The sequence below is a fragment of the Lissotriton vulgaris genome, chromosome 7, assembly GCF_964263255.1.
Source record: "Lissotriton vulgaris chromosome 7, aLisVul1.2, whole genome shotgun sequence".
Taxonomy (NCBI): domain Eukaryota; kingdom Metazoa; phylum Chordata; class Amphibia; order Caudata; family Salamandridae; genus Lissotriton; species Lissotriton vulgaris.
The window spans coordinates 1,758,047,162-1,758,069,950 of record NC_141695.1 but is presented as its reverse complement, the minus strand read 5'-3'; the positions used below and the strand labels follow the sequence as shown (position 1 = coordinate 1,758,069,950).

At 43.7% G+C, this 22,789-nt stretch overlaps 1 protein-coding gene across 2 annotated transcripts in view; it reads right to left on the bottom strand.

Moving 5' to 3' along the window:
• Positions 1-22,789, bottom strand: part of LOC147706598 (cell adhesion molecule CEACAM6-like) — a 452,704-nt gene that overhangs the window by 189,873 nt on the left and 240,042 nt on the right. For both annotated transcript variants that reach the window (XM_086929104.1, XM_086929103.1), the window contains exon 3: positions 4,899-5,258. In XM_086929104.1, the coding sequence (XP_086785230.1) occupies positions 4,899-5,258 (360 nt within the window). The remainder of the gene's footprint in view (positions 1-4,898; positions 5,259-22,789) is intronic.

The window sequence follows — 22,789 nt, the reverse complement described above, 5'->3', positions numbered from 1 at the left end:
TATGTGGAGTTTATGCTTCTAATCAAGATGAGCCTATAATCTTTGATCAAATTAATATGGAACTACTTGGGTGGGGTGGAGAGTATATTGTGTTAGGAGATTTTAATTGTATAATGAATTATAAATTGGATATCACTAGGAAAAATGCCTTTCAAAGAATGAGGAAAACTAGAGCTGCAATTGTGGTTTTGGCAGCAATTCATCTTTTAAAAGATGTATGGAGATCTTTAAATCCTGATATAGCTGGATATACGTTTTACTCTGCTGCACATAAGGTATGCTCACGCATTGACATGATATGGGCCTCAGACTTGATTCTTGACAAATGCAAATGTTTAATGGATATACATCCAAGGGTGACGTCTGATCACAACCCGATCTCTATAACATTCACACTTACAACTGAGGAAAGAACTATTCGCTCCTTCTCTTTTCCTCGTTACTTATTCTCTGACACGATGTTTATAAATCAGCTTAAAGAGCATATAAAAGAATTCATTGATATTAACAGACCATCCAGCTTACCATGGATAGTCTGGGATTCGTGTAAGGCTAGCGTACTTGGATTTACCCAGCAATACATCTGGCGACAAAACAAAGAACTCCGAACCATAAATCAGCAAAGGTTAAACGAAATCAGAGATATTGAACTCCAGATATCTGATGCTATCTGTAACAATGCTCCAAACTTAGAAGAATTAAACTTCAAATTAATTGAGCTTAAAGCAGCAATAAAAAATCTTCTGAGGGACAAAAGTATTAATAAACTCAAAAAATATCATCTAGAACAGTATGAAAATGGAGATAAAAGTGGGAAACTATTGGCTTACAAGGTTGCGGAAGATCGTTCCATTAACATGGTTAAAGAAATTAAAGGGGACAATAATCAATTATTTTGCGATCCAAAATCGATTCTACAACAGTTTGCTTCCTTCTATCAAACCCTTTATACACCGGAAGCTGCTATCTCAGATGACTGTATTAATAACTATATTAATGTTAACAAAGTCAATAGCTTAGATCCAGAACAATCGGCTCAATTAGAGGCCAATATTACGCCTTTAGAAATTAGGGGCACAATTAAATCTCTTGCAATGGGTAAAGCTGTAGGGGAAGATCTTATTCCTTTGGAACTGTATAAATATTGCACTGAAGAATTAATACCACTATTTGTTGATGTGATTAGTGCTATTGGTAAAGGGCAACAAGCACCCAGATCGTGGAATTTAACCCAAATTATTTTCTTTTTAAAAAAAGGTAAAGCACCACAAGAGAGGGGATCTTACAGGCCTATTTCACTTATTAATAGTGATGCAAAAATCTTTGCCAAAATACTGGCTACTAGACTAGCTCCGTACGTGTCCCAACTTGTCTCTCCCCAACAACATGGATTCATCCCTAAGCGTGACACCACAGCACATATTAACATGGCTATATCAGCCTTTGATGCGGCACGGATTAAACACACCCCACTCGGTATGATTTTATTAGACGCTGAAAAAGCATTTGACCGGGTGGGGTGGGGTTTTCTGTGGGCCCCATTACAGGCATTTGGTATTAAAGGACAACATCTACGATGGATCCAATCTCTATATGATAATCCAATGGGTAAGATCTCATATATGGGGAAATGCTCTTCTCTGTTTTCCATTAAAAGAGGGACAAGGCAGGGGTGCCCTTTATCACCACTACTTTTTGCTCTTGCAATAGAACCTTTTTTAATAGCTCTACAACGCCAAACATTAATCTGCCCTTTTTTTAATGGATCAGATAAATTAGATATAACGGTATATGCTGACGATATTGCAGTTTTCTCGCCAGATGTTGCTAAAACTATGAAAGGTATTTTAATAGAAGCTGGCACCTATGGCTCAGTCTCTGGTTACAGACTTAATACCACCAAAACCCAAGTCGTCATGAACTATCAACCAACTACTCCTGTCTCTGGAATAAGTAATGTAGCCACCTATTTAGGTGTTAAAATCTGCTCGGATATTGATTCCATCATAGGATTAAACTACGAACCTTTATTAAAAGAAACTGCCATGCAACTTAAGAAATGGCATAAACTTCCAATCAGTATGATTGGTCGAATAAATTTAATAAAAATGAAAATTTTGCCTAAATTCTTGTATATGTTTCGAACAATCCCTCTGCGGGTCAACAATTCCTTCTTCATCAGACTAGAAGGCATTATTGGCAGTTTTGTATGGGGATATAAAAAAGCCCGGCGTGCTGTATCATTGCTTAAACTCCCCTTTAGTCATGGAGGACTGCTTTTTCCGGACTTTACATTTTACTACTGGTCAGCATTTATGACTCGGATATGTAGCTTGACAGTCCCGATAAATGTTTATACTTTCACAAGTTCCTATTAGGATTAGATGTCAATATGTTTCTGTATAGGACAAATGACCCCAATTATTTTAAAAGGGTTAAATTTAAGACCATAAGGGACACTGTGAGTGTCTGGCGATCTATTATGGCTAAATGCAATACATCTCTTTTTCACAGTAAAACACCTCTATGGGGCAATCCCGGCTTTCCTACTATTTTTCATGACACAGCCTGTCAAATGTTTTTAAACTCCGGTATTAGACTTCTGGGGGATGTATATGATCATCATGGCTTTATGGCATTTGATAAAATGAAACTCTGCTATAATCTGCCTGAAATGGCTAGGTTTAAATACTATCAGATTAGAGATTATCTAGTGAAAAAATTAGAACTCATTGCAGTCTCAGAATCTGAGATATGGGACTGTATCTATAGAGATGTTAATAAATCTATCATAAGCTTGGGTTATAAGCTCTTTTCTGATCTCAGGACCGGTGATGCCACTATTTTAACAGAGAAATGGAATAGGAAACTGGCAATGAGCGTCCCAACAGATCTAATTGTCACATCTTTTAAAAGCCTAAATGCATCAGTTCAATCTTCCAGCTTAAAATTAGAGATGTTTAAAACAGTCTGTCAATTATATTACACGCCTGAAAGGATACTTAAATGGGCAATGAACAATAATCAATCTGATAGAACGAAGTGCCCTAAATGTGATATGAGTGGCGCGGATATTGTCCACATGTTTTTTACTTGCCCTCACCTTAAAGAATACTGGGAAGGAATAACTAAGGTTATCACTGAGAGGCTGGAGCAACCCTTCTTATTCTCAAATATTGATGTTTGTGTAGGCGTCAATGGGGGTGAAAGGTTTAGAGATCTGTTGAATATCCTAATCACTTGTGCAAGGTTAATTATTGCCAGAGCATGGATCCAAAAGAACCCACCATCAGTTTTAGAATGGTGGAGTTTAGTTAAGGAGATTCATAGTATGGAAGCCGCTATTGCAGATTCAAGGGGATTGCAGGCCAGACGAAAAATTGATAGAATATGGGGTTTATTTATGTCTTAGTAATCTTTCTTAAAATTTATGTCTATCGATTCTTAACTTTATGTTTGGCACTGTTTAAGTAGTGTTATATATTTATCTAAATGCAACCATGGAATACTGTTATATTTTTGTTTCTTTATTTTTTTGGAAAAAATGAATTGTTTATTGCCTATGTGATCCTTTGATGCAAATAAAAAACTTTGAAAAAATAAATAAATAAATAAATACAAGAGATTTCACAAGCACAGTACCAGCACTGTGCAGGCGAAACTTAAAGAAATCTGTACTACCATCATCAGTAGGTGGGTAAGACAAGCCATTTCTCAAGCTTATCAAGCTTTACTTATGTGGGCTTGCAGCTGTCTGGCAATATGTTAGCAATGTCAACTAATGAAGTAGAAGCCTCATGGGCAGAAGCAACAGCACTTTCACTACAAGAAACGTGTAGATCAGCTTCATGATCTTCATATCATGCTCTTCTCTCCCGCTGCAAATTGGATTTGATTTTAACACTACTTCAAAAAAAAATTTTCAGGTATGAAAACAGCAATGAGATAAAGTGTTGAAATATATTTTCTAAGCCATCTGATTGTGTCAGTGTATTCATTGCTTTGCTGTATCCTCATGAGAAATTGCTCAGTAAAGGAGGACAGACATCTGGGTAATGAACAAATTTCTTTTGGGTAATCTTCATTACCCTTGGATAGTCCTCTTCATCCGGGGACACAATTATATGTGGGTTACGTGCCAACAGGAAGAGGGGCAAGGGGTGTTTCTACATGTGGATAGAGAAGTTTTTCCCAGATATGGAAGAAAGCTTAGTAGCGTTTCTGGCTTGGAAAGCAGGGTGGCCTCATGAGTAATTGCTAGGACGGACTATCCTAAAGGTTGTAGTGATGTAGACCCCTTGAATGGGCTTTGCTCACATAGATGTTTGCTATTATGGCACAGTTTACATATCACATGCTTTGCTCAGAAGGGTGGGTTTCTGGTTGTTCCTTGGTGGGTCCAGTGGAAAATAAATAGGGATTGCCCTCAAAATCACTAATATGTAGATATTTAACAAACATTTGCTGGAGCTTTCCTATCCTGAATGTATACAAGCAGTAAATCACCCACATCCCTACTTCAACGACAACGCTATGAATACACATTTATTCCACCGAAGCAACTCTTCATTCATCAGCCTATTTACTTACTTTTACATTCACACACTCACACAGCTGTGCGATGAGATACTAACTCACCAGTGAGACAGCATTTTCACATATGCCTGATGTATTGGCTTTGTGAATAGTTATTACATTCATTTATCTTCCTATTCATCTTTGTAGTACTCAGCTTGTCAGTGTTGGAAGATGAAAAGTTAATCTGGGTTTGTCGGTATTCAAATCAGTGACCTGGAGTTTTCAGTCGATGTCAGTTATGAGCGTTGAAGTCACTCAGCTATTACAGAGGAGAAGGAGACGAGGTTTAAGAATCATAGAGAGGAGGTTCTGTCACTTACCGTAGACCCTCAGCTGCTGGGGGGTTCCGACTACTGGTGATCCAGTAGCCGCCAGTATTGCGAGCGCTGTGTAGTTACCGCTGTCACTTGTTCGCAGGCCTGTGATGTGTAAAGATCCATTCTTTAATGCTGACTGCCGGCCAGTGTACTGGTCCCCTGGGGTCTGAAGGCCACTTGATGTGGTGTAACTGAAAATCTTCTGCGTCTCATCATTCACTGATGTTCCTCTGAACCAGGCGAAGGAGAACACACCCATAGTGACTGAGGCATTGAGGGTGGCCGTCTCTCCCACTCTGGCAGTGATCCCCTTCGCCCCTGGCTCCTGCCCCGCCGTCCGCTGGGTCCACACACAGAGCCAGGCTGTAAGGAAGGAGAGAAGAGACAGACGCGGACATTACTGATGGATGAACAGCTATGACCCCCAAACACCTCCTGCACTGAAGATGAACCCACAGAAATTACAAGTGCAGGGGACCCTGCTCCCAGGAACACTTTCAAAACACTGGGCAGTGGTGGTGGTGAAGGACAACTTTTCCTGGCTCTCCCTCCACAGCACCTCATTCCTCAACAGCATGATGCCTGGAGGTTCCTGAAGGCCTTCACCCATGGGGGGTACTTCGTGTCCAGTGGTTGAAGTGCTTGCAAAATGTTTAGGAACTGGGATCCTGATTGCAAAGGGGGAGGGGTCAGTGAGTATGGCAGTGCGGTCAAAAACACAGCTAAAATGCATATCAAAGAACACACACCCCTTGAATGAAAAAGAAGTGTAAGTTAAACTCATCTGTGGAAAATAAGCAATTTTTATGTTATGAAATCTAATGTGGTTAATGCAAACCCACCGATTCCTGTCTGCCGGACTGAAAAGTCACAGAACTAAATAGTGGTTGGAACAGTTGGAAACAAGAGCATGCATTTATAGTGCTGGAAGGCCAAGCTGAAAGGGAAAATAATGTAGATATCTAACTCCTGAATTTATAATTGTATTAAACATAATATGAGTTATACATCCCCAAATTGTGTGCAAAGACTCAAGATATAAAAGTGCTCACAAAATTTATTTTTTTAATAAAACACAGTCAGACTGTACCTAGTGCAAGTCTTTTTTAGGTCGAGCATTGAAGGCCTGTTGTAACTTCTCTTGTGTGCTTAAAGCCACCACCCTGATTTTGATTTGTTTGTTTCACTGTCCTTTAAAAATCCTTGCTTACTAGTGGTCAGTCCTGTGTCTTTGTCCCTCTTTTTTGTCTTCAGTTCCTCCCATGCAGCAGGGACAAAGTACTGTTGCAGTTCAGTTCAGTTCATAATCTTTATTCGATTGTAGGTTTTACAATCATAAAAGTGCATTTTATAAGCACACAGTTAAAAACATTACGCACAATTCATTTTCAAATGGCAAATAATGGCACAGTAAACAGTACAATATATCAGACAATATGAGCATGGGCAATATATGATTAAAAATATAAATAACTGTAATCTTAAAAAGCACCTACAATTTTTTGCAGCGTGGTTAGCCATCCATGCTTTTCCTGAAGCAGATGGCTTTTTTTAAAAAGTTACATACAAACAAAGTGCAATCACTATTCAGTAGTTGTAGGTAATAAAGTGCGGGTTTAATTTGTGTGAAACTCATTTTTTTAAGGCACGGTTTAAGGTATAATTTCCGTGGAGTAGAGTAATAGGGGCAAATAAAAAGGAAGTGTGCCAGGTCTTGAGGAGACTTTCCGTCGCAGCCACAAGCTGGCAACACTTCGCCCCGTTGAGCACCACTTGGGAATGCCAATAGGAGATGATAGAGGTCAAAGCGGAACCTTGTTAGCAAAAACCGTTCATAGCTGGACATAGGCCATGTCAGGTAAGGTTCTGTTTGCAAGCATGTTTTTAACAATAGGTGTTTCCTAACACTGACCTTCTGTATCTCGGCATCTTCTCTGTTGGTGCATCTTAACAAAACTATGGCATTCTTAACCAGGCTCACATCAGATTTTCTAATTGTGTTTGGGGCATAAAACAGATCCTGACGATCAATTGCTGTTAGGCTGTCCTTTATATACTTTACCCACGGTACCTTAAATCTTCCATCTAGCTGTAAAGCTTCTTTCAGTAGGGCATGTGTTAATGGAATTTCATTGTTCAGCCAACAGTTCAACCAACATGTGACTGGGCTTACTGCTATTCTGTCGCCTAAATAGGGGACCCCCAGCTCCTCGTGTACTGAGTAATTCCCAGTACCCCTGGGCAGTCTCAGAATCTTTTTTAGGAAGTTATTTTCTGTGACCTCTAGGTCTTTAGTCTTACGATAGCCCCAGAGCTCACTCCCATAACAGGCAACAGCAACGCTTTTTGCCTGGTACAATTTAAGCAATGCGGCCAACGGGCAATTGCCAATTTTTTTTGCAAAGCCAAAGATGGCCGCATTGACCCTTGTTGTTTCTCCCTTCTTCTTGGAGACTGCTGGGCCCCATGATAACTTGTGATCTAGCAGGACCCCGAGGTAAGAGAAGGAGTTGGTTGATGGAATTTTCTCCCCATTTATACTGAAATAGTCAGGTTTCAGGATACCCTTACCTGCTTTCATAACGTAGGACTTAGAGTTATTTATGCTTAAACCACGTGACTCCATAAATTTGTGGAAGGAATTTAATAGTTTCTGGAGGCCGATTGCTGTTCTAGAAATAAGAACAGCATCGTCGGCGTAGAGTAACACAGGTACCCCTTTGTGCTCAACTAAGGGGTAATTTGCTTCTACGTTTAAAAGAAATTCCTCCAGTTCGTTAATATACAGGTTGAATAAAAAAGGGGCCAAGATACAACCTTGTCGGACACCCCGATTTATTTTAAATTCATCCGTTACATTAAGATCTTGGGAGTAACGGACGTTCGCCCTTGTATCTGTATGCAGATCAGCGAGGAAATTGACAAGGTTCCTCTCTACACCCATTCTCAGCAGAGTGGCCCATAATAGGCTTCTGTCTACACAGTCAAAAGCGGACGACAAGTCCATAAAGGCCATGTAGACAGTGCCTTGTCTCGCCAGTGTATACTTACTTAAAATAAGGTATAGGTTCAGACACTGCGTAATGGTCGAATGATCTGGTCTGAACCCGTATTGTATGGGTGAAAGGATATTATTTTCTTTAGCCCAAGTAGATAACCTGTTAAGAATTACACCCCCTACCACTTTAACTACTGAATTCAGTAAAGAGATTGGCCTGTAACATAACGGGCTACTGCGGTCGCCCTTCTTAAAAATGGGGACTATAGTCGAAAGACCCCAAATTCTTGGGCATCCAGTTGTCACCGCTGCATTTATTACAGCCGTGAGAACCGGAGCCCAGAAAGGGATGCTGGACTTAAACAGGTCCGGCGGCAGCCCATCCGGACCCGGGGCCTTGTTGGTGGTTAGACCCTGTATTCCCCTAACGGTCTCTTGTACTGTGAAACACAGTGGAATCGCAGTTGAAGTTAAAAAATCAGAGACTTCCCGATGCTCATTACTCTTAAAAATTGTACTGAAATGGGACACCCACTCCCCCTCTGGGATGTTTGTTCCAAGGGCTGTGTCGTTTGGATTTTCAAACACAGGTTTGTTGATTATTTGCCAGAACTTGCTGCTATTCCCCAACACAGATGGGTCTAAAAGGGATTCAATAACGTTCGCCTTGATTTCCTTTTTTCTGATGGCTATTGCTTTCCTATAGGCCAGGCGGAGATTTTTTATCAAATCACGATCTCTGGGTTTAGTTTTTAATGCATGTTTCAGATCCCTGCTTGCCTTTGAGCAGTTATGATCAAACCATTTGGTATTATTCTCACTATGACCCTTTGTTGGCGCTGTGAGCATGGAGCCAATTTTGGTGACCAGCCCCTCGAACCTGGACAGAATGTTCGAGGGGATTGAATCAGGTGAAAGACAAACGGACAGCTCCTCTTCACATGCGCTGGTTATGTTAGTATACAGGGTATCTTGATTTACCATTGACCATCTAATGCGACGCCTGCCATTTACGCACCTTAGCGTGCCATGATCAATGCGTGACTGTCGTTTTGCAATTAATGGTCCGCCCAAGTTTATAACAAGGGGATTATGATCACTGTATATACTAGTGAGAATAGAAAAATGCAAGACCCATTGAACAGCATCTGGAGATATTAATATATGATCGATAAAGGAACCCTGCCCGTGCCCTTTAAAGGTTGGGGTGTCAAAGATTTTTGTATCGGGGACCAACGACATAGCTACAGTCAAATTGTGTTCATTCATTAGGTCGTTTAGGTTCTTGCCACCCCTACTATGGGAGAAGTGAAAACCTTCCTCATTATTACACCCTAAGGACCCCATTGGCGTACTAGCTGGGTTACCACATGGTTGAACATTAAAATCACCTGCTATCAGCAAATGCCGTGATACATTGTAAACATTTTTGCTCAGAATATCATTTAGGGAGGCAATATTGCAAGTTTCATTACTACTGTTAGCATTATAAAAATTAACCAGTGTCAGCACATTCTTGCCATTTGTTATATCAATCTTCTGTAAATTCAAATTTACACTGTGGTAGTTGCTTGTATTACAGCGCAGACCTTGATTAATGAAGATGGCCAGGCCACCCTTGGCCCTACCCCTAGTCGAGGCAACTGCTGGAATAATAAAGCTTAGAAAACCCTCAATATGGACATTGTTATCCTCTATCCAGGTTTCTTGGAGGCACACAATGCTAAATTTTCTAATGAATGTTAGCCATACTGGATCTCGTAGCTTATTTGCCAAGCCTGCAATATTCCAAGAGATTAAATTTACACTGTCTTCGGGAGCAGGGCAAGTAACAGACTCTCTGGTTGATTGGGTAGATGTTGAAGTAGGCAACGCTGCGCCTACCACCACCAGGCCCACGATACTCACTGCATCTGACTCCCGATGCTCGGATGTGTCACTATTAACTAGCCTTATAGCTGGTAGGAGTGTAGAAGGCACCTCGATTTCCCCAGAGGACACTGTAGATGGTACTTTAGGGGGGCTACTGTTTTTAACAGCAATTGTTAGGGCAGTGTGTATATTTTTATCATTGCAGCGACCCCCTAGCTTCTCAGGTGACCTTGAGGTACATGAAGCACTTACCCCACCCCCCATAGCTTCTGCATTCCTTAAACATCAATCGCAGTCCTCTAGGCCGCTAAAGGCCGCGAACCTGTTGGAAAGCTCTAGGGGCGTAAAAGGTAACAAATTTGACATGTTCCCATTGAATCCTGTTTTATAATTAAAAGGTATAGTATTCCACCCGTGTATAACTGGTGGTGGAGCCAGTTGGTGCATGTATACAGGGTTTAGACGGACTCAATGTTGAGGAACTGGGAAGTGGTAAAGGTATTGTTATTATGGTATTGTGGGGGGAAGACAGTGGATCTGGGGTAAAAATATGTCAGGGGGCGTGGTACTATGCAGTTCTTTTCATTTCCGTAAGGCCAATTCAAGATATGTTGTACGGCTTTTCTGTCTCTAAAGTTTATGACCACGACATCGCCACCAATGTCCTTTGCTCTGCCCCCCAACCAAGACAGGCGCCGGACATGGACTATCTCTCCATTTATTGCAATGGGTTTGGGTCTATAAAGAGAGAGCCAATGCGTTATTTTATTTTTTAGTTGTGAGTATCCCTCTCTTTTACCATTGGGCAGTTCTGGGACCCCAGTGAGTATGACCACGTACGGTAATGCTTCTGGGGGAAGTTCTGTGGGTGGTGTCCTAGACTGACCCCCTCTTCCCCAGTTATTCTCCTTCCCTTCAGGTCTAGGGGATCTTTCCGGGAGAGTACTAGGTTCCCTGGATGGAATATTTGCGGAGGTGTTTGTGTTACTAGGTGGTAATACGGTAGTAGGTTTACCCTGTATAGCGGTTGGAGCTGTTGATAAAGAATTTTTACAGGTATTGCCGCCATGTGCTTTCGGTGCCTCATTTGAGGGATTAGGGGCGGCTGGAGTTGCTACAGCTACCTGGCTATTGCTTGTGCTAGGTTTAGATGGTGTGAGACCCACGGTATTTTTTAAGAGGGGTTGGGTTGTTGTGGTGACTTGTTGGAGCTGTACTTTAGATTGTCCTTGTAGACGTACAAAATTCCCTAACACAGTCAAATCCCCCTCAATTTTACCTAGACGTGCCTCCATCCCCCTGAATCTGTCTGACAAAGCAAGCATGTAACTACGTATAATCAACTCAATATTGTCCAGAAGTGACTTGGGGGTGGCGGATTGCAAGTCCTCCTCCATCTGGATATGAGTAGTATCTGAATCTGTAGATGCTTGAGGTAAAGATATCGGTAAAGTAGGGCTGACTGTTATAGTTTGGTTTGTCAAAGTCGTGGATCTAAAGGTACTCTAGAACCATCCCTTCATAGGCCTATGAAGGGATGGTTCTAGAGTACCTTTAGATCCACGACTTTGACAGTATACTGAATGCCGTTGGACCCTCGGCATTACCTTCTAGTGCACCAACGAAATTAAGGAACTCAGAGAACAAAAAATAATAAGTAGAAGCAGTGCATTCATCCCATCCAAATCAATAGTTTGGTTTGTATCAGGAGCTCCCATTGATGGTATTGTAACAGTATTCTTCTTTATGCCAAACTCGGTGTGACTTATTTTGGGCTTATTAGCTATTGTGGTTTTCCTTCTTCTTTTAGGTGGAGGGGGCCAATGCGTTTTATGTGTCACTAGCCTCGAGTTTTTGCCTCTTACGACTTGACCAGGCCTTATTGTAGGGGATATCAGGATCTTAGGGATGTTATTATGTTCAGTGGTCACTGTAGAAATGGTTTCTTGAGTTTGAGTGGGTGACAGTGCCGGAGCTAAACATTCTTGGAGGAGCAAGGGTACGCTGGAGGTCAGTGAGGTGTTGTCTGCTGGAGTGCTGATCAGATCGTCGTCTAAAGAAACAGACATTATGGGTTCTGAAAATGTTCTGTTTTTAATGCGCTCAATAGAGCGACGGCGGTCTGCCCTCCTCTCGGCTAACAAAAGCTCCTTATTACCATCTACGGCTGGTTTGAGGAAATAGTCATCCAGTGTTCGGTTGATGATGTTTTTGTCCAACCCCACAAGAGCAGGGCTTGTAGCCGCAGCAGCCATTCAGTGGTGAGGGGTAATAACAGAGTGGACACACAACAGAGACAGTAACTTACGTGGTCCTTATACCAGGGTCTCTGGCCCAGCCCGGCCTCTTCTAGCCGATGAGGGCCGTAGAGGGCCCGCCCTTTGCCCGGGCTTCGCCCCGGGCGTCCCGCTCGCGTCCCGCGTTGCGGGCGGAGACCCGCTTTGTAGCGCTGCCTGGCGCTAGATGATGACGCGCTCCTATGCGCGATAGCGGTGCCCCCTGGGAAGGCTAGTTCCTGCTACCTGCGGCGCTGATGCTTCTCGCGTCCCGGCAGGGAGGAACCAGCAGTGTGAAGCGGTCAGGTGCGTGGGCGTCCCAAACAGCAGGCAAACGTTCTCCCTCCTTGTGCAAGCCTCCACGGACCCGTCTGTGTCGTTTAGCAGTTCGCCCCTCTGGTCGGGCGGAGACCCGCTTTGTAGCGCCGCCTGGCGCTAGATGATGACGCGCTCCTATGCGCGATAGCGGTGCCCCCTGGGAAGGCTAGTTCCTGCTACCTGCGGCGCTGATGCTTCTCGCGTCCCGGCAGGGAGGAACCAGCAGTGTGAAGCGGTCAGGTGCGTGGGCATCCCAAACAGCAGGCAAACGTTCTCCCTCCTTGTGCAAGCCTCCACGGACCCGTCTGTGTCGTTTAGCAGTTCGCTTAAATGTGTGAGGATTAGGGCTCTACTGTTTCATTACGCTATGGTTCTTTATCTGTTGTTTGGTGGACTCTTTTATTTGTGGCTTCCTGCTCTGTTACTGTCAGCCTTTGTTCAGCTTTGATGCCACAGCTGCTTAGATTTTAGTATAGTACAAATAGAAGAGTGGTCTCGGTAGCAAAACATTTGATTGACAATAAAAAATAGCATTCACCAGTTTTCATAAACCATGAGCACAATTTATTCAATTGGAAAAGGGCATCTAATGAAATTAACTTCAAAGCATTAATAGATGATGGCAACACAGTTGCTCAATTATATCACAGTGCAATAAATGAAATACAGTGCTCGTAAGTGTGAGTAGAAGAAGGGAAAAGTATGGCGGTCAAGTGGTAGCGTGTGGGTGAAGGACAGGGAAAAGGTGGTTGTGACATATATATAAATCAATTATACATGATATGAACCTTTCCGGCTTGGAATAGGTCAAATCTTCCTGGTTACACACATAACTCTAATGAAAATCCACTTTTTAAATCTTTTGCCAGAGTTTGTGTAGATTGTTGTCTGTGTATTGTCGACGTTTCAACCCCTAAGGTGCAGGCTGGGTTAGTGCCCTCGCAGTGAGGTCTCAATCAGGACTGAACTGAGAAGAGCTCCTGTGAATGATCAAAACAGTGTGTGAGGGGGGATGGGAACATACAAATCATGTGAATGCTATTGGTGTGTCTGGTAAATAATACCTACTAGGTAAGACAGCGGGACTACTCCGCCGCGTGTTTTGAAGTTATGGGTTTGGAATGGTTCCTAAATGTGAAGGGAAACACCATCAAATATCTGCTATCTAAGTCAGATACCAATCTAATTAAAGTCGTGCCCATCTGTTAACTTACTCAGACATCCATCAGACATCAATAAATGAAGAATCTCCTACCTACTGTCAGTCCAGCTGAACCCGAATACATATCAATACATGCCCTTTCGCTTGACGACAAATAGATTGGGTGTAAGACGCCCGTGTGGGTAAAATTATCAGAAAACGTGGTCTTAATCCAATGTTTTGCAGTATTAAAAACAGACGTGCTATTATCTAAATCACTCTCCTTGTGTGCACGGAGCGGTGTCTATGCGGTCATGTTCTAATGTAGAAATAGACTGAATGCTCACCATATCAAATAACTTGGAACATGGAGTTTGAGCCGTATCAAACGCTCGTGGAGCGTTATTCCCTTTTAAGTGCGATACGCTTCTACGCTGAAGCCTTGACACATCAGCGTCCTCCTGTGGTCTAAGCTATCAGATTCAGTGGTAGAAGTGGGCGGGATCGGAAGGGCACGGCCTGCCCCTACTTTTTTAATTTACCAAAGTCCGTTCCCCTACTTCTTTATTTTTAAAATGCGTCTCGGGATGGCAGGAATGGCCTGAACTTGAAAAACATTGCAAGCCCTGTTTGGTGCACATTGAGGACAGCCTGTGCAGTTGTGGGACCTCCTCTCCCTTCCCCTCTGTGTCTGTGGGAAGGGACCTGCCCAGGAAGATTGAAGGAGCCGTTTTGCACTGTAAGAGCAATCCAGAGAAAGTGGCTTCCAATGATGCCCCTGCTGCTGCAATGATTTACATCTCATTTAGACGATGCTACCTGCCTGCACCCCACTGTGCCTAATACAATTTGTCAGGATGCATTGGCGTCCCCGCCCTCACCTAGACTGCCGACCCCACAAGAAAAGGAAGAGCACCCCAGTGTGGAATTTGTGGCAGACTGTTCCCTGACCATGGCGCTTTAAAAAAAAAAGCTGTAGAAAACGTTTAATGTCTTCCTTATTTTATAGATTGTGTACTGCTGCTCTGTCTGTGTTTAGGGATGTGGTATTTTTAAAAATACTGTTTAACTTGTTTTAAGGATGTAACATAGAAGCAGCCCGAGGTGTCCATTTCCGAGACACCCGAGCACCAGAGCCCTTGTGGACCCCATCCACGGTCGGACTGTGAAAACAAATAGGCCCAGGTACCAAGTCCGGACTGGATTAATGGGCATCGGGAGGGAGACTGGAGAAGTGGGAGGCTGGTTTTGTTACTCGAGGCTGCAAAACCATCCCCCAGTAACAAAACTAGCAGGGCTGTCCAGCACACTAAGGGGGAGATTTACTAAGATTTTGCACCGTGTTTGCATCACAAAAGTGACGCAAATCGGCGCAAAATCTTTTTTTCCCCAATTTACTTTCTAGCACGCTGGAAATAACAGAAACGTAATGCGAAGCAGCGCATTGTGCTGCTTCGCACTACTTAGCGCCATGGAGGCATATCAAGGGTGGAGCATGGGTGTTCCCAAGCATCCACCCAGGGTTTCTCTCACTAAAACCAATTTATTAAATGAAGTGATTGGGTTTAGCGTGAGAAAACTGCGCCTTTATCAAGTAGGCGTACGGAAGGAGAAATGCTTTAATTTCTCCTTCCTTTTAAGTAGGAAAAATTTTGCATTTGTCTGGGTATCATGTTTTGTACAGGAAGGGTACCCTTCTTGTACAAAACCTATGCTGGACTCGCTCACACACCCTAGCGTGATGATAATTGTATGAAATTTATTAGACTACATGTCAACAATTATTGAAAGAATCGATGTAAAAAATATCGCATAACTCTGTAAAATGTCCTTACCTGATTTTATTGATTGATTGTAATGATGTTTAATAATAAATGTTTTTAATTGCAGTAAGGATTGTATTAATTTTTATAATGATGCCAATAATATCATAATGAAAGAAGAAGATTGATTTACGTGTTGCGATATTTGTATTGTAAGGAGATTTCCTTTGGTTCACCGTACTTTGAATATATTTGTCATATTAGCATTGAAGAACACAGAAAGGAATACTTTTTATATTGTCTTGCTATTCCTGGTCCTTACTGGTTAACCTGGATAACTCTCTCTTTTTGGAGTATTCAATTGAGTGCATACAGAGATGAAAAATGTGATGGAAAGAAAACCTTCGTAAAGTTACGGTTTCCGTTCACTAGCTAGTCACTCCTGCCGCTGTGTGGTAATTACCAGTTTTTTAGGTCTCGCCTAGCGTTGCAGCACGCATGCGCTGTCGCTCTGTGAGACATATTCTGGATGAGGAGATTTCAGAAGGGGACTTGAAGCCGGCCCCTTATTTTCATTGGCTGGGGTCATCGTTTATGTAAAATGGTGGCCTCTGATTGGAACTGAGCCTTTTTGGTTTACACCCTTTCTCCTTTTCGTCTGGCCCATCCGGACTGGATCGGCTGTCATGAAGGTATTTCTAATCTTTTAAAGGCATGATTCTTCTAACCCTGGCCCTCCCTTGTTTAACGTGTGAACAGATGGCCCAGTGGCTCCAGGGACACCTTATGTCAGTCCAGTCATGAACCGACTAGCCTGGAAAGGTAGTTCAATTGAGGCGACCAAGGAATAACACTCCCAGAATACATTTGGTTGTTACAGGAAATCCCAAGTCTTGAAAACGTGCAATCATTGAGAGCTTGGTTAGTTTTCCTTTCATAGAGGTAAATACTGCGATGTATTCTTTCAAAAGTTTAGACTCTCGAGGGGACATCGGATAGCACAAGATCGCACACTGAGAAGTGTAAAAGACAGGTATTGCATGCCAGTGCCCTGGTTGAATGATCAACAACGTGTTATTTCTATCTTCTATCCTGACTTGAAGGAGAGAGTTAACATACACCAGGAGGTTCAAGGACATGAAGTAGCTCCAGTAGTGAGCAGTGTCCCTGAGGAGAATGGGGAAACTGATACAGGGGTTAATGGCCCTAGTGGTGGGAGGGACACTGTACTGGCTCTAGATGAGAGGTGCAGGGAGAAGTGTTCCCCCAAAGTCAAAGTCCTGGTATGTGAGTGTGAAGACCACCCAGAAGAGTGTGGGTTGAGTGGCAGAGACAGTCAGATACTGTGAGAAGTTGGCCTGGCATATAATGTTCACTATTCTAGTGGGCACCTTGCACCAGTCCAAACGACCCTTATTGATGGTAGGTTTAAAGTCAACCTTATAGAAAGCTATCCTAGTGGTAGCTGTGGAGAGCAGCCTTCAGGCTAAGACTTAGAAGCGAGTTAAGCAAGTTGTTTTACCAGTTATAATCTCTTGAATGATCAAATGAAAGCACACCACACAAGGTATATATCAAATATATATGTATTTCATCTAAACACAAGCCCTCTGGACTCTTTATGAGGTCAGAGGTAAAAGTACAATATAAGGAACTTAATTAGCATATGATAAGTTGCACAGTATACGTTATGCCCTAGGGGCCTCACAAACCATATACTAAAATAGTGGTATAAGAACCACATGAGGGTTAGAAAGCAGGCCTAGGGCCTGTAGAACCGCTGGGGCTACAAGGAACCACCCAAGGTAGGGACACAGGAGGCCCACGGGGGACGCATGCAGTGTCTAAACACAGCCACGTATCACCATTGACTTTCTATGGAGAACGAACAAGTTACAATTTTAAAGATTAAGGGCACTTAGAGGTAAACTACGATGGAACCCTTTTAGACTAGGACACGTCGAGAGTCAAGACTCACGGAAGCACCGGAGTACTCGCGTTACCTCACCCAGGGAAGCCGGGTGCATAGGTGTCTTTTGGTGTCGGGTTTCGTCGTCGATTCCAATGGAAAGATGCAAAGAAATGCTGCAGGCGACCAGAGGGAAAGTGTCCGGGTGGATCCAAGGGTGGATCGGAAATGTGAAGAACCTGAAAGCAGAAGGGACAGAGTCTGGGTCACTAGCCAGTGACCAGGATGGCGATAGGAAGATGCTAATCAATGTCGGGTGTTTTCAGGTGAAAGTGGTGAAGCTTGACTCTTCAGCCACGAGGACCAGAAGATGTCGATGACAACCAGGAGCTGGATTCGAGCTGTCCCACGAAGGATGTTGAGTGCTGCAGCGTCGGAATCCAGGTTGGACCCAACAAGCCTTAGCAACAGCAACCCATGCAAGATGACAAGATTGGCTTCAGTTCAGACCAGCAGGTCTGGGGGACTCCTCGTTTGGAGGGAAGTCAGAGCACGTCTGGAGCAACCAGGAAAGTTCAAGAAATAAAGGATTGGCCTTCGTGGATGCTCACTAGCCAATGGACTAGGAACCGCGAAGGAGCCTCAAGCTGAGGTGAAGAAAGAGGACTCACGGGTCACTTGTGGAATGCTGGTCTCTGTACTTTGGTGCAAAAGGTGCTCGGGGCAGGGGCCTTAAATACCCCAATGCACAACTTCGGGATACCTCGGGAAGTAGGTGCAGTTGCAAAAATGCAGAATGTTCAGGAGTTTCAGTCCCACGTCTATCGTGTCAGCTACGGGTCTCAGCTTTGCTGGGATTTCGGGTCAGCTTCAGAGATGTCTGGAAGTCCATGTCCTGTGTCACAGATTCTTCGGGATCTGGCGGGAGCCTCAAAAATGCATACAGGCAAAGATGTTTTTGGTGCCTGTTTGAACAGGGTGGTCACTCCTTGACCACAGGGGAGATTTCTTCCGTCTTCCAGTCGATATGGAACATCGAAGGTCCAAGATATATGTTGCAGAGTTTCATCCAGGGTAATCTAAAGTCCTAGGGACTGGGTTCCTATTCTTAAAGTAAGTTTAGGGGTTGGACTAACTCTAAGGTCCCACATATGGGTGGACCTCGGGAGGGGGTGGTTACACCCCTTCCTCTTTGTCCAGTTTCATGCCAGAGCTGGGGCTGAGTGCCCCAGCAACCGGTTTGAACTGGGAAATGCATGGAGCACCTTGTGTGCCCCAGGCAGTGTCTGAAAAGCATTCACTGAATGCAACCCACCCTGCCACAATACACTAAAGCCTGACTGGGGAGGTGCTAGCACTTCCCTGGACAGGAAAACGATTGTCCAGGCCTCCCCTGCCGCAGTTTCATCCAGCAGCAGGAGGGCAGACTCGTGTCTGTGGCAGTAGCATCCATTTTGTGATGCTGGGGCTCTGTTTAACTTTAACCGGGTATACCAGTGTGTACATGTCTTCTCCCTCTAGAAGGGTGAAATGCTACCCCCACCACCAGAACTGGTGAGGGGGGTAGTATTCCAAAGTGTTTGACATCAAACATGACATGTTTTGATAAAGTCAAACCAAAGTTAGCATTAACCACGAGGATTATAATGCACTTAAGAGTATATGGTATGGCTATATCATAGAACAGCTATAAGGAGATTTTCCAAAAGCTGCAGAGGGGCTCAGCTCATGCTAGGGCACCCACTCATGCAAAACCAAGCACTATGCCTTCAGGATTGTCAAGGCTTGCCATAGGAATGACTTATGTTACTATGTGTCTATATGTAAAGGTAGATATAGGTATACTATATCTAAGTAAGGGGTGCTTATACCACCTTACCCAGGCTGCAAGTGCAGACCTGTGGTGTCAGCTTGGAAGGCTAACCAGGGGTGGCACAATACATGCTTCAGCCCCTGGTAGGCCTCTGGGGTACCTATGCCCTGGGTACCTAAGGTACCATATACAGGGACTTATAAAGGTGACCCAGTAACCAATCTGGTATGTACCTAAAGTACATGGTATCAATTTAGAGAAAGCAGATAGACTGAGGCCCTGAATAGCAGGATCCCAGTCCAACTAAGTCGAAAACCAGCAAAACACCAGGCAAAAAGTGGGGGTAAACATGCAGCAAGTTTCCACCTTCCTACAGATACTGTCTTGCCAATCTCAAGTGAGTGGTGTGGGGAATGTGTGTGAGGCACAGGATGGTGAGGTGTAGGATAGTTTGGTTAACCTTTGTAGGAGACTGTGTCATCCAATTGTGGGAGAGCATATTGTAAGTCCCTGTTTTCCAGAGCTATGCCAACACCTGTTGGAGGGTGAGTTCTCTGACCCCAGTGAGCTCAAATTGGAGGCAGACCTTTGGGTGGATTCCAGAGGGTCTGGAGAGACATTGGACAGTGATCCTAAGAGTGGTTCAGGTATCTTCCAACCCAGAGTGGTGGAAGAGGTGCACGCTAACCCAGCTAGGTCCTGGTGTAGTGGAAGGGGTGAGGGGTGAGGAGCTCACGGCTTGTCTCAGTGGAGACGGAGTGAGTGTGGGGCTGCATGTACCAAGGGGTACCTCTTGGAGCAGCTGGGGTTCTCACCACTGGCAAACACTAAGCAGGGGTCAAGAACTAGAGGAGTAGCAGTTTTGGGTAGGACCAGGGACATGGTAGTTATTAGGAAAAAAGAGGATCAATGGGGTCGGTGGGTGCTTTTGGAAATAACCTATAAAGGAGAGAGGTTTACGATTGTGACAATTTATGGATCCACTGAGGATGACCCCGATATTTTCCAATTTTTAGATATAGAACTGGCTCAGTGGCCTGAACCAATTGTGTGCTGTGGTGACTTTAATATCCATGATCTCATTAGCTCATTTACACAAGTAGGGGGGCAGTATTTAGGGAGGAAGAGGAAAACGTATAGAGCATTGTCTGACATGGTGCAGCATAACTCTTTGGTAGACCCTTGGGTTAAGATACATCCGTATATAGATGGTAGTACATTCTTCTCGGCTCCCCATAAAGGTATGGTTAGGTTAGATTATTTTTTGATATCCAATTCTCTGGTTTCTGGCGCCCAGATAGAAAGACACCCTCAGGTTATTTCAGACCATAGCCCATTAGTATTAACGATTAAAATAGGTGTGGCACAAAGACAGGAAACTCAGTGGACTTTTGAGAGGGCATTGCTGAAAGATGAGGCATATTTTAAACATATGGAAATATGGATTAGGAATTTCTTGGAGACAAACAGATGGTCAGCATCCCCAGGTATGGTTTGGGATGCTCTCAAAGCCGGGATCAGGGGAGAGACACTGAGTTTCTCGTTGCATAAGCAGAAGAGGGAAAACCTAGGGCAGAGGAATTGAGTAAAAATCTGCTTAAGGCGGAAGAAGAGTTAGCCAGAAATATTCAGCAACAACTCCCGCTGGAGCAACACTTACTTAGAATCGTGGCGCTCAAAGCAGAAGCGTCGGAATGTATTGCCAATAAAGCACGAGAACATTATCTTATCAAAAAGGAAACCGCTTATGAGTTTAGTGAGAGAGTGGGCCACGTATTAGCTGCCCGTACCAGACAGAGACTAGCCTCATCTGATATCAAGGAGATTACTGATGGACTGGGCAACTGTGTTTCTGATCCAGATATGGTGAGGGATGTGTTTAGGCAGTTCTACACGGACCTATATACTCCTGATAATGAAAGGGGGCCAGCTGATATAGCAAGGTTTTTTAGAGACATCCAACCCTTGATTCTGCATGAGGAATAAAAGGTGGTTTTAGATCTACCATTCCAGTAGAGGAACTCATCACAGCATTGGGCAGCCTCCCCTCGGGTAAGGCTGCCGGCCCTGACCAGATCCCGATAGAATTTTATAAAGTACTTCAAGGAGTGTTGGTTTCTGATATGTTCAACGTTATGTTACAGGCACAGCAAGGGGATTCGATTCCGAATTCCTGGGGGGGGGGGGGCGGACATATAGGCCAATCACATTAATGAACGCTGACGCGTAAATATTCTCTAAAATATTAGCGAAACGACTTGCTAGGATCATCGAGAGTTTGGTAAGCCAATCACAGCATGGCTTTATTCCCGGCAAAGATACTACTCAGCATGTCAGACAGGTAGTTACAATGTTTGATGCAGCCGGAGTCCCGGGAGACCCTATGGCTGCCTTGTTCCTTGCCGCGGAAAAGGTGTTTGATAGGGTCTCTTGGGATTATCTTTGGGCACCAATGAGATGGTGTGGTATTGGAGAGAGCTACATAAAAGCAGTTCAGACCCTGTATAGAGAACCAACTGCTAGGATTAGGGTTAATAGAGGGTATTCAACGGCTGTCAGGATTCATAGCGGGACTAGACAAGGATGTCCCTCCTCCCCCTTGCTGTTTGCCCTATACCTGGACCCTTTGCTGCGTAACCTAGAAACTAATCCTGCTATTCCTCCAATAAGGATAAATGGCAGGGAGGTAAAAACATTGGCCTACGCGGATGATGTGGCCATTTTAACATCTAACCCGACTATAGCTATCAGGGAGGTGGAAGCTGAAGCTCAGCATTTTGGAGAGGTCTCTGGCTACAGGCTTATCAAAGCTAAGACCCAGACAGTTAAAAATACCTACACATGCTGCAGCGATACACGGGTTACCAGCTCTGCAGTGTATCTGGGCTTGAGGTTTCTGCAGATTTGGATAAGGGGGTGGAGAGTAATATGTCTCCATTAATTGCTAAAGTAAGAGTAGACTTAGAGAGAATCAATAATCTACATTTATCCCTTGTTGGCTGCACCAACGTTATCAAGATGTTCGTTTTACCCAAGTTTGTTTCTTTTTTTAGAGCCATTCCTTTATACTTTGAGGCTAAGTGGTTTAATGCTTTAGAATTAATTCTCAATAGATTCATTTGGGCTCATGGCAAAACACGCCGGGCATATAGGTTTATTTCCCTCCCTAGAGATAGAGGTGGATGGGGTGCCCCGGATTTTAGGTTATACTATTGGCCGGCGGCTCTACAATACATGCAGGGGTTAATCGGTGGGGGAGGTATAGATCAAAGAATCACTAATAATTCGACAGAGGTGTATGCACCGGTTTTTGGGGTGGAGGTGGAAAATTGTTTTTTAAATTGCACTGATTTTGTATGCTATAAAAGGGCGAGGTTCAAAACGGTTAGTGCCGCTATCAGAATCTGGAGAGCCTTTTTGAAAACATTTGGTTTAGGCAGATATAATAGATATATGAGGTTGTATAAAAATACATCATTTCCAGAGGCGGTCTTCGCGGATTCATCCCTGAAAAAGGGATAGTAAGGATTGGTGATATTATGGACTTGGATAGGATGGTGCAGTTCACTGAACTAAAAGATAAATATGACATAGATACTAGGAGCTTTTTTAAATACCTGCAAGTTAGGAGATTCTTGAATGTTAAACAGGGTGGTCCTGCAGGGTTTGGCAGCAATGAAATCCTGGGTAAAATAGGGAAAGGGGGTGACTGCACAATCCGTAGTTTTTATGCTAGCTTAGCTGCAGGGAAACCAGATGATATAGGTAAATACAGTACCAAATGGGCCGAGAAACTGAGCGGCG